We start from the raw sequence: 12,886 nt of genomic DNA, 5'->3' as shown, positions 1-12,886 counted from the left end.
CCATCACTACAGCTTTGCCTTTTCTAGAATGTCATGTAAATGGAATCATATAGTGTGTAGTCTTTTGTTTCTGGCTTTCTTCACTTAGCATAATGCATTTGAGAGTCACTCATGTTGTCACATAGATCAGCAGTCTGTTCCTTCTTATTGCATAACAGCATACCATCACAGGTACGGGTGTGTCGCGATTTGTTTATCCACATTTGATACACATTTGTGTTATTTACAGTCTGGGACTATTATGAACAAAACTGCTATAAACAATCGCATGCAGGTCTTTGGGTGGTGACATATTTTTCTTGCATTAAGACTTAGAAGTAGAATTGCTGGTTGTAGAATCAGTGTATGTCTAACTCTGTAAGAAACTGTCAGATTGTTTCTAAAGTGACTGCATCATTTTGTTCTCCATGCCCCCACCACCTGCCAGCAAAGTATGAGAGTTCCGGTTCCTCCAAATCTTCTCAAGTCCTTGGAATTGTCAGTCATTTTAAGTTTAGCCATTTCAATGGCTGTGGATACAGATATCACATTGAGGTTTTTAATTTGCATTTCCCCATGACTAATGATATTGAGCATCTTTTCATGTGTTCATTGGCCCTTCCTATATGTTCCTGGGTAGTGTCCATTCTGCAGGTGGATTTTTGGCTAAGACATACCGGGAGGTTCTCAGAACTCCATGGGTAGCTGACATAGCAAGGAGAGGTTAGGAAATTTGTTTACTTTCTTTGGAAATGGTCCAAGGCCTGGAGAGTTCAAGAATTAATTCCCATGCTCTGGATGTAATTGGATTTGGGGGGAATCAGAGATGACAAATGGGTTATGGGAGAAGGAAGTCAGAATATGTGAAAACAACACATGGATATAAAATTTGGCATATGATCTCAAAAATGGTTTGGGGGAAACCACTAGGAATCTGTATTGAAAACTGCCTTATATGAAGGCATATATCCTGAGGCCAAAGAGCGGAGTTTTCAGAATGAACTAGACTGAGGGAGAAGGTATTCTCTTTCAGCAAAAGCCCAAGATCATCTTTGGATGCCAGAAGTGGGGGCCAGGAGCATCTGTGGCTCTCCCTCAGGAGAGGCAGGCACAGCTTCCACCCCCAAGGGCTGTTGAGAGGATGTGATCTGCACAGGTGGCATTTGGATATAGGGGATTGGATAGGAGGGAGCAGCTGGCCAGTGGGCAGCAGCCTGGCAGGTAATCTGTGCCCATCCAAATACTCCAGAGAGAGAGAGAGGTTGTCATGGAAACAGAGTGCAAATCAAGACCCAGGTGTAAGGAAGGAAGTTGGATTTATGGCTGCCTTTTCCTGGGCTGAGAAAGGTGCCACTATCAGTGTGAAATGTTCACCTAAAGCCCTTCGTGCATTTTTGTCTACACCTGGGCAGTGTTTGGAGAGAGTCACCTTGGACACAAACACCAAAGCACCTGTACAAGGCAGACAAGGCCAAAGCCATTGTCCTTCCCTCCTTCCCCTCTCTCAGTCCTGCAAGACACCATGTAAAAAGAAGGGGAGACAGCAACCATGCTCCAAGACCATGTCTGTGGCTCACTTCACTTTTATCTCATCTGTTGGAGTGTGTGGTGTGCGATACAGTCTAAGAAAGAGACCCTCTTAACCCTCCTTCTCTGAGTGTCTCTGACTTTACCTCTGCCATTGGTGGCTCTTCCACTCTCCAAAATTTAGAGGGGCAATTTTAGAGACCTCTAGATATTCTCATCTCACTTCCCATCTGAACTCATCTGTTTCTTCCCTATATTGTCTCCAAAGAGAAAACCCAAACCAAAACTCTCATGTCCATCACTTTGCGTACTGTTGAATGAGCCATAGGGTCTTGGTTGTGGCGTTATTCGGTGTCTTCATTAATTGCTCCCTGGAGAAATCTTCCTTGCAGGCCCACCTGAAAGTGACTCTCCCTGGGCTGAGCTCCCAGTGTAATTTATTTGTCCTGCAAAAATGTTTACAGCAGGGGAACATGTTCTATGTCTCACTTCCCTTATGAACAACTCGAAAGACTTTAGATTTGTCTTTTTTTCCCCTCTGAGTTATTTAATTGCAAATAATTTCAGCAATAATAATTTTAAGTCCTTCTTGAAGCTAAACAACAACATGTTCAAAGTTATATTATGTGGATTAAGCCCAGCCTCACTGGTACTTTTTGCTTACACAAGGTCAGGAAAAATGGATTCATAACAAAAGAAATTTTTGAACAGATCTATGTTATGTTTGGTGAATCATTAACATCGTGATCTTACCCTCTCCAGTCAGCTATTGCCTCACAAACAAGTATAGAGGAATTTCTAGACAATTGCATTTGTTTTAACTGAGTTAAGAGAAACAAAACAAAACAAAACAAAACACTGAAGGGAGAGATTGCTGGGGCCCTGCTAAAATCCAGGCCCTGGTAAAGCTCAGTATGTGCTGATCAAGCAAAACTCCCTAATCTGTCCACAAAGGCCTCCAAGGTGAGTCAGCTGAAAGGGGCTAATCCCCAGAAGGGACTGATCCCTAAAGCTGTAGAGGCCACACAGCCATCGAACACTGGAAAACAGGGGATAACAAAAGCTTAAAGCCATATTGTGTACAGCAAGGTCATAGGACCCATGGGGGGAGGGTCTTGGCTTCTAAGAGGTGGCCTCTGCCCCTCTGGAGCTGTGGTTCATTCACCCAGCCCAGCCTTAGACACAGCCCAGAAAGGAGGAGGACTCCAAGAGTGTAGGTGTTGAGTTGGCAGCAGCTGAAGGGCCCAGATGTGGGGTAGGGCATGGAGGGAGGGTAACTAATACTCTGAACAAGGGAAACAAGTACAGCATTATGGATTCTGTAATAGTCGATGAATAGACTTGTCCAAAAATTATGCTGCAGTAGATGCTAGGGGTGAGGAAGGGAGGAGGCAATGAGAAAGAAACATGTAAGTATACAGGAGGCGCTCAGCATTGGTTAGCTGACCCTGAAATCAAAGATGCAGATGGTACTCAAAAAATGTGGGTTCAGGGTGCCTGACAGACTCAGTCAGTAGAGCATGTGCCTCTTGACCTTGGGGTCATGAGTTAGAGTCCGGTGCTGGGTATAGAGATTACATAAAAAATAAAATCTTAAAAAATTGCGGGTTCAGATTCAAAGTAGTATTCTGGGAATATCACTGGCCCACTTAAATATTTGACCTCGAGGGGCACCTGGCTGGCTCAGTCATTAAGCATCTGCTTTCAGCCCAGGTCATGATCCCAGGGTCCTGGGATTGAGCCCCACTGCATCGGGCTCCCTGCTTGGTGGGAAGCCTGCTTCTCCCTCTCCCACTCCCCCTGCTTGTGTTCCGTCTCTTGCTATGTCTTTCTCTGTCAAATAAATAAATATACAAAATAAATAAATAAAAGTTTGACCTTGAATAAATAAAAGTCTTTTTATTTATTGGATTGGGAGCCCTTTGGACTCATTCTAACCTCAGATTTGCTTAAGTGGCAATTTTAACCCAATAAGTAGAAAAGGAGCCTTCCCTATGAGCTGTTTGGTGGTCAGTTCCCATTCACCAGTGGTTCTCCATGGGAGTAACATCTCCCTGCTGTTTTCCCAAGAGCACTTTGGACATTCACGAGGTTATTTTAGGTTGTCACAACGATGGGGGGTCACCTCCTGGGATTTAGTGGTCTAGACTGCATGCTTGCTGTCCTGGTGTATACGGAAAAGCTCCCTCATATCTGAGAAGTTCCCTTTGTCCCAACCAACACATGAATGTCTTTCCAGTCATGTAGGTGAAAGACCTTTGCTTTATGCATAAACACAAATAATTTTCTCATAGTTTAACCATAAAATGAATTTTCCAGGTTATTTTATCTGTGGATTTCATATCAGGAGAGTTATAGGAGGGATTATAAAATATTCATTATAAAAGAAGGTGGTGGGTCAGATAGGGCTTGAGTGCTGCTTCTAGAAATCCCCCAACAGTCAGTCCTACCCAAAGAGAAGCTGAACAAGACATTTCTGTTTACTCCAACAGACTTAGGGATGAATGCATGTATTTATATTTATTAGAATTCTGCATCACCCCACTCCCAAATTATCTGATTCTATCTAGTACTCACAACCAGCTGAGGAGATTAAAACCACTGTTTTGAGGGTTCTGCCTAGAGTTCATTTAGCCCATAAGTAGAATAGATGGTCTTCCTTCCAATCCTCTCTTCATCCCCTTGCACTTAGTCTTTTTCCATTTAAAACTGTGATCCTTGCTCCCAGCAGCAATTTCCTTAACACAGGGTGTTTTATATTTGCAATTAGAACATTGTAATATCTGGAGGCCAGTTGTTGGTTAAGAAAGGAGCTAGCTGGCTGTTGGCCAGAGTAAGACACTAGAGGAGATTTTCTCTAGGTAAGTGGTTCTTGATCTGAGAGCAACACAGTGGTCAACAGTGACATAGCATTTCCTTCCTTTTGTGCAGTACATAGTCCCAAAAAGGGGTTTGAAAATTGATTATAGATAGGTAGATAGATAGGGATATAGATATATTCCCTAATCATGATGATTGCAGTGTTCTAGTGCTTGGCACATATAGGCTTGTAATATTTACTAATGGATGAATAAATAGGGAAGGGTTTAAGTCCATCCTCTTTCTACAATACTATGCTGCCTCTATGTGTACCTGATGAATGAAATAAGGGACTGAAGAAGCAAGCAAAGTAAAATGTATGAAAAGTATAAGAACAAAGTAAACTTTTTTCCCTTATCAAAATCTCTAAGGAAAGCCATAGACCTATATAATAGAGGTTAACAAATAGCTTGTACCAAATCCAGGTACCAATTTACAGGCTGACAATTGTTCAGAAAGAGACTTGATCTTTATTTTGCCATTCTATATCCTAGAATTTTTCCTTTCACATCTCCAGATGTTTCCAATCAATTCTTCCAATTTTCTTCTCTACACCCTTTCCTTCCTGAGAAGGCACTGTGTTTACCTCCAATCCTGGTAGATCATGGGTGGAAGAGAAGAGGCTGGAGGAGTGTGACCTGATACTTCTCCAGATGCTTGTTGACATCAACAGGCCTGTCAACTAGACAGACATCCTTTATGAACTATTTCAAAACATTGTTCCTCTGCATGGACCACTTCTGCATCAGTGAGGGACTTCCCCTTGTGTATGAGCCCTGTCTTTATTGGGCAGGTAGCTCTGAATATCAAAATGCCATTTGGATCTAAAAACTCTCTCCCTAGAGTGTCCACTCATAAGCTTTAATGTTACCTGTTGGCTAAAGAGAAATAATGGAATCTTCCCTACAGAGAAGAGCTTGTTTGATATTTGGAGACTGCTGTCACAACCTTCCTAATGTCTTCTCTTAAATGTCACACTTACCTCCTCTAAGCAAGCTTTGCTTAATCAAATTTCTTGAAAGTGGTACCCAGAACAAAGTCCTAAATTCCAGTTGGTCATTTCCTTGCAAATAAACAAGACCCATTTAGAAGGTGTTTATAACTCAGATAATGGCCAGATGTTTTCAATAGCAGAATTTGCAACTGTTTGGTCAGAATCTTTCCTTGGGGGTATTTGGAGCCTATACTGCTAAAGTTGAGAAAAGCATTGCTCTGGGTGATTCCAAGTCTCAATCCTGATCTTGTAATGTGTCTGGGAAGGTAAAAAGGTCTTTATTTGAAATTCCAGGATTTGTGGCTAGGGATTATGACATGTTGCATAAACCCTATTGCTGGAAAGCTGATTTTATAACTTGTGGGTAATGTTTACATCATCATCAACAACCTACTTAGGACTGTGGTGCTGACAAGATAGAAGTGGAGTCTAGGCCAATGTTGTATAAACTGGTGTCCTTGGACTTATTCTTGGGGGTCTGAGAGTTCTCAATAAGAATGTAAAATATTTGCATTTTCATTTGGATGATCTAAATAAATATCTAAATAAATACAACCACATTTTGCATCTTCTTGAGGACTACAACAAAACATTGTCATGCTAACAGATACGTATAAGATCTTTATAGGAAAACTATAACTCTGATGAAAGGGACCAAAGAATTGTTAAGTGTAGAGATATCCCATGTTCATGGATAGGAAGACTCAATATTATCAAGATGTCAGTTTTCCCCAACTTGATCTATAGAGACAATGTAATCCTAATCAAAATCCCAGCAAGTCATTTTATGGACATTGACAAATTGATTCTATAGTTTACAAGGAAAGGTTAAAAAAAAAAAAAAACAGGACAACTAGTACAGTATTGAAAGAGAACAGAAGAGGACTGCATTACCAGACTTCAAGACTTATTATAAAGTAAAGCTACAATAATCGAGATAGTGTGGTATAAGGGTGCCTGGGTAGTTCAGTTGGTTAAGTGTCCAACTTGGTTTCAGCTCAGGTCAAGCTCTCAGGGTCTTGAGATCAAACCCTAGCATCTGGGTCCCTGCTCAGTGGGTAGTCTGCTTCCCCTCTCTCTCTTACCCTCTCCCTGTTTGCACACACACATTATCTCTAAATTAAATAAATCTTTAGAAAGAATAGTATGGTTATAGTTGAAAGAATAGACAAATAGATCAGTGGAACAGAATAAAGAACCCAGAAATAGACCCTCAAAAATATAGTCAGCTGGTCTTTAACAAAGGATGAAAGGTAATTCAATGGAGAAATGATAGTTTTTACAACAAATGGTTTGGAACAACTGGACATCCACTTGCAAAAAAAAAAAAAATGAACCTTGATAAAGAACTTTCACAAAAATTAACTCAATGTTCTGATGTAGACTATAAAACTATAAAACTCCTAGAAGATAACATAGGAGAAAATCTAGGTGACCTTAGATTTGTCAACAACTTTTTAGATAAAATATCAAAAGTTTGATCCATGAAAGAAAACGCTGATAAATTGAACTTCATTGAAATTAACACTAATCCTCTGCAAAAAAACTGCTAAGAGAATGAAAAGACAAGCCACAGACCAGGAGAAAATATTTACAAAACACATTATCTGATAAAGGATTGATATCCAAAATACACAAGGAACTTCTCAAACTCAACAGGAAGAAAACAAAGAATTATCAAATTTAAAAATGAGCAAAAGATCTGAACAGACACCTCAGCAAAGAAGACATAAAGATGGCAAATAAGGATGTCCAAAACATACAAGGGATGCCTAAAATGCAACAATAACTCAATTTGTAAACAAAATCTCAGAAGCAAAACAAACTCCTTAATTCAAGAAAAAATACCTCCAGCAAACCACTTAAAAAATGGGCAATAAAAAAAAGTACGGCTAATAGATCTGAACAGATATCTCATCAAAAAAGACAAGCAGATGGCAATAAGCATATGGAAAGATGTTCAACATCATATATCATTAGGGAACTGCAAATTAAAGCCACAATGAGATACCACCAAACACCCATTAGAAGGGCTAAATGAAAAATAAAAAGAAACAAACCAACAAAACCCTGATCAGACCAAATGCTGACAATGGTATGGAACAACATTCCTGCTGGGAATGCAAAATAGTACAACCACTTGGCAAGACAATTTGGCAGTTTCTTAAAAAGCAAAACATAGTCCTACTTTATGATCCAGCAATCATGCTCCTAGGTATTTACCAAACAAGAGCTGAAAACACGCCTACACAAAAACCTGCACACAAATATTCAACAATTATGAATAACTGCCCCAAACTGGAAGCCACTGAGAGGTCCTTTAATAAGTAAATGGATAAACAAACTGTAGTACATCCAGAGGATGGATGTACTACAGATATAAAGAAATGAGCTACCCAGCCACAAAAAGACATAGAGGAACTTTAAATACATATTGCTAAATGAAGAAAGTCAGTCTGAAAGGCTACATGCTATATGATTCCAACTCTTTGACATTCTGGAAAGGGCAAAACTCTAGCGAGGACAAAACATGTTTGGGGGAGAAAGAGAGGAAAGAAGAGGTAGAACATGGGATCTGAGCCTTGTACAACTACTCTGCCTGGTGCTCTAATGGTGGAGACATGGCACTCCACATTTGTCAACACTCATCAATTGTGTAGCAGGAAGAGTGAGACCTACCATAAACTATGGACTTCAGTTGTAATAATGTACCAGTATTGGTCTGTAAGCTTTAACAAATGAACTACTCTATTACAAAATGTTAAAAATAGAGTAATCTGTGGGGAAGGGAGTGAGATAAGCAGAATTTGGTGCTACTTGCTCAATTTTTCTATAAACCTAAAACTGCTCTAAAATATGAGGCCTGTTAAGTGTTAAAAGTGAGACAACATTCAAGAAACAAACATATAGTACAGAAACTCAATTGTAGCTTATCTACTTTTATTATTAACTCACTGCAACTATTTATATCAGGATCCTTTTTTTATGTAAATTGATTTTTGGCCCAGATCATAATTTGCTGACTACAGATTCTGTTATTATAAATTTTAGGGATTATTATTTTTATCAAGTCATTTTTCTGGGGTCAAGTTATGCCTATCAAAATGTTTTTCAAATATATTTTTCCTCCATTAATTTTTAGTCAGTGATAAACTTCACCATGAGCGGTTTTAACCACTGTTAGTTTTATTTTGTGTATATTATTTTTACTAGTATAATCACCGTGAGGTTCAACATGGTGGGGTCAACAGATTCTATTCTTTGATTTACAGAGATATAATTTTGACTCAGCATTTCAGGAACATGTTGCTTGCTTAAAAGACTTCACAACCTCTACCCACCCCATTTATGAAATAGAGAAGGGTTTGCTCAGAACTTCCTCTAAGGGACGAGCAGATGAAAGCCAACACAGTAGTTCCCATCATTCTGCTGGAAGCCCAAAGCAGAGGTACCGCTCATACGCTGTGCTTTAGAGCAGAGGCTCTGTTCTCTCTGTGAACGAGTGAACATGAAGGAAAGAGAGGCTGCAGATGCCCTACCCACCTGAAAAGAACCCCCTCTCCTGGTCTTCATCTTGGAGTTCTGGGTAGCAAAGAGTGCTGGTAGTTTCCACAGTTTTCGTTCCCCCTTTGTTTAAAGACAGTTTTAATTTGGGCAGCAATTCCACAAATGAAAAGATTAAAGCGCCTAACCTCTGTGGCAGCTAAGAGTGGACCAAAGTTCAGGCCAATGACATGTGATCAGAGTGTGGTGTGGGACTTCGGGGAGGCTGGCCAGATGGCCCAGACACAGCCGGAAGGGCCTCTTTTGCCCTCCTCCTTTCCTCCCGCTGCCGTCTCAAGTGTAGGCCTGGTGGCTGGTCTAGGCTGGAGCTCCAGCAGCCAGCCACCCTGGGCCAGGGTCAGACTGGATGATGGAAACCACAAGCTAAGATGCTGGAGGACAGATGACATGGGGTCTTCCATGATGAGCAGTCCAGGATCAGTAAGGACTGCCCACCTCTAGAGTTTTTTGGGGGTGGGGGGATTTGTTTTGGTTTTTGTTTTCTTTTATTAGCAAATGTCCTCCACTGCAGGGGATGTGGGAAAGTTTTATGAATACAGAGAAGGGTGGGTTCCTGAGGACAGCCCATCTCCCTGAACATAAGTAATTTCCTCTGGTTATTGTGAGTAAGTCACAAATAAGTCAGTGTCATTGTCTAGTTGTTGGGGGTGGGGGTCACTGAAGTTGTTGCATGACAGAAAAAGAGTTCTTTTATATGAGAAAGATATAAATCTCTCTCTTGTTTATGCCACATTACTTTGGGTTTTCTGCTATATATAGACAAACCCAAGCCTAACCAAAATACGAGGTTGGCCATTGAATCACTGTGATTTGGGACAAGACAGGTCCCTTCTCTGGGGACAGTCCCCTGAGCATAATGGCAGAGACAGGTTTGGAGGCAGCTTGCATGATTCTGAGACTTGGGGAGCTTTTGCCTGCCCAACGTCTACATCCTCTTCTGCTGGGAACAGTACATCAGCATTTCTTTGGGGAACTGCCCCTTCCCCACCCTCCATCCTAGTTAAACTGACATCCCTGCATGGGTCCGGGGGAGAACTTGTGACCCAGGCTTCAGCAGCTGTGGGGTGCACAGAACTGGTTGCAGGAGAACAACCTCACGTGTACAGCACATGCGTACACACCAGTTTGAGGGCTCATGTGTATGCACTCTTCTTGGGTCTTCCCCAGGGCCCCTTGTGTGTGCCTGGCTATGGGCACACAGACTGGCTGCCATGCCCTGGTTTCTTTTCTGTACCCATGCTACTCCACCCTGACACCCCCAACCTGTTTTGGTGGAGCCTGACCTCAGTGAACATTCACTTATGTGGTTCTGTATCTGGTCTCTCATTACACAATTAGGAAACTGAGACCCAGAGTGTGTCAGGGACTGGTCTGGGGCTTAGGAGGTGGGCAGAGTCTAAAGGAAAAGGAAGAGATTTAGGCCAGGGCTCAACACCTCCCTTAGGGGTTTACTTGATGTTGAGAGCCTCTAAGATACTAGGGAGACCCCTGTCTACCCCCTTCTCCATATAAGGTCATTTCCCTCTCCACATCCTCACTTGGGCACAGGCACACTCACTCACACTGACTTCTCAGGTGGGGATCATGGAGGTGTGGCTAAGGAAGAGTAGACACAGGGGAACTTATAAGAGGGAGAGTTAGAAAGGGATTGGAGGCAGCTCTGTCCTGGGCCAGTGGCATCCATTTTCCTAACTACCTGCTCTATGGGGAATCCCTAAGGTCCCAAGGGTAGATTTGAGGGGAGGACTGGAGCCTTGCAGTCCACCTCTGCGGGAACCTGGAGCTACAGTGAGCCCACAGCCCCTAGTGCGGACCATGGTTATAGGAGAACAGGTCAGGAGACAGGTCAGCAGCAGGCCAGAGGACAGGTGATGCAGGGTGGGGGACAGGTGAGGAGGACAGAATGTGCCTGCTGTGGGAGGTGGGAGGGTTGGGAGCGAGGCTAAGTCTCCTTCCAGGCTCCCCTTCCCCATGCTTCTTGGGATCATCTCCAAAACAAACGACTGGTCCTCAAGTCCTCGTCCACGTTTGGGGAACCAAAAATTATGCTGAAGTTCTATGCTGGTTGTGTGCCTTTAAGTAGGTTGTCTCCGCCTTCTGGATTTGCGTTTCCACACCTGTAAAGCAGGGGCAAAAGCCTCCCTCATCAAGTCATTAAAAGAGGTTAAACATGGGAAAATCCAAACTGATGCAAAGTCCAAACACAAACCAGGTAAAAGAAATAGGAGTTGACGAAGTCAAGGAAGGAATGTAGGCAACCTGTCCATCCACCACAGAGAGCTACTGACCAACGAGACTTGGCATGATTAGGCCACCTAATCCAGGAAGATAAAATCAACAAGGAAGATGGCACCATGTAGGCTTCTAGAAAGAAGGATCTGAGTCTCACAAGATTTAAGAGGCCCCAGGAAAATTAAGAAGGCCTGGAAGGTTTTCCTCAAAATGCTCTAATTTGGTCAGGCAAATTGCCAGACAGATACCCAATCAAGACTGGATTAATTCTTTGTTGGTTGCATGGTTGCAATTATTTTACATTGTGAAATGTAAAATGTATTCATGCTCATACATTTTAATTATTGCATTTTCCAAGCTAAAGTGCCAAGCATGCCTATTGGAATTACGTCCTCTGATGTGCTGGTCTTTCTTTTAAATGGCCCACGCCTGTGACCCACCATCCCTGCTAACCACGTGGAACTCCCCGTTCCCCTCCATCCTCCTCCTTGGAAGTGACCTCCACAAGGACAGAGACCACACCATGTCTGGGCCACTGATGGAGCTACAGAGTTGGGTATAGAGCAGGGATGGATGGATGGATGGATGGATGGATGGATAGACAGAGAGAGAAGGAGTCCAGTAAAAATGAGCCTTTATGTGGGGTGGGTTGAGAGTATCACAAGTACAGGCCCTGGATGGTAAGCACGGAGCGCTTCCAGCATTCCTTCCAGCTCTGAGCCTCCTTCACCTGCAACATGCTGTCCTCCTGGATCTTCTTCAACTCCTTTTCAAATAGTGCTAGATATTTCTAGGAGCAAAGCAGCAGGAGGAAGCCAGATGAGGAGGGATTTCTGGACAGCCGCCCACTGCTCCCGTGGCCTCTGGGCCTCTGACTACTCTGTTCCCTCGCTCTCACTCAACCGTTCCTCCGGAAGGTCCTCCTCCACCCCCCAGTCTGGGTGGGGTGTCCCTCAGCACCAGGGCTCAAGCCATCAGACCCATGCTGTCCCTGGGACTGGACACGACCTGCAGATCTCAGCCTCGGGCTTGAGAACATTAACCATGTGGAGTGTTGACACTGCGCTCTGGGGCACCCTGACGTGGGTAATCTGCTCCATGGGCCAAACCTTGGGGAACCCTGTGACAGGAAGCTCCCTTCTTCCCAAGGCAGCCAAAGAGCTGCCCTGCGCTCCCTGGGGCCCCCCTGGCCCCTCCTGGTCTCTCCGCTCACCAGGTAGACGGCATCTCGGGCTTCCACGGCCGCCAGGTGACCCAGGGTCGTTTTGGTGGTGGTGATGCATGGTGTTTTCCGGAGGAGAATATTATTTTGGATGGTGACTTCGGTGGGTTTGATTCCTGGCCACTTCCTGCAAATAAACACGCACAGTGAAGTCGGACAGGCTTGTCCTCATCATCCTTCGCAGCATGCCCTCCAATCCTGGTGGAAGAGCCTAGCAGATCTTTTTTTTTTTTTTTTAACATCATGTCTGAAATATCTTCATTAAAAGGAAAACCCTACTAAGCATTTAACATTAAGCTTCTTCAAGTTCTTTCTTGTACTTTCACACTGTTTAAATCCATGTGCATGGGTCTTGGGTTCTGCGCAGGGCAGGAGGAAAGCCATACGGCTGGTTGTCTCCCTTTACCAGGCCTGTTTCATCAGCAGGGGGCCGGCCAGGTGGCAGGCGCTCATTCCTGGCCCATTTTTCCTACTGGGCTGGGCTAATCACTGCCTGACTTCTTCCAGAG

General features: G+C 43.2%; 1 protein-coding gene across 1 annotated transcript in view; it reads right to left on the bottom strand.

Moving 5' to 3' along the window:
* Positions 1 to 11,813: 11,813 nt before the first annotated feature.
* The window catches only part of CCDC180 (coiled-coil domain containing 180), a gene marked incomplete at both ends in the record, with an annotated part of 61,142 nt that continues 60,069 nt past the window's right edge, over positions 11,814 to 12,886 (bottom strand). The window contains 2 exons of the mRNA XM_080820300.1: positions 11,814 to 11,945; positions 12,369 to 12,504. Coding sequence (XP_080676426.1) covers positions 11,814 to 11,945; positions 12,369 to 12,504 — 268 coding nt within the window. The remainder of the gene's footprint in view (positions 11,946 to 12,368; positions 12,505 to 12,886) is intronic.

Source organism: Martes martes (genome assembly GCF_963455335.1).
Source record: "Martes martes genome assembly, chromosome: 12".
NCBI classification, from domain to species: domain Eukaryota; kingdom Metazoa; phylum Chordata; class Mammalia; order Carnivora; family Mustelidae; genus Martes; species Martes martes.
Note: the sequence above shows the minus strand (reverse complement) of the source record. Positions and strands in the feature narration are given on the sequence as shown.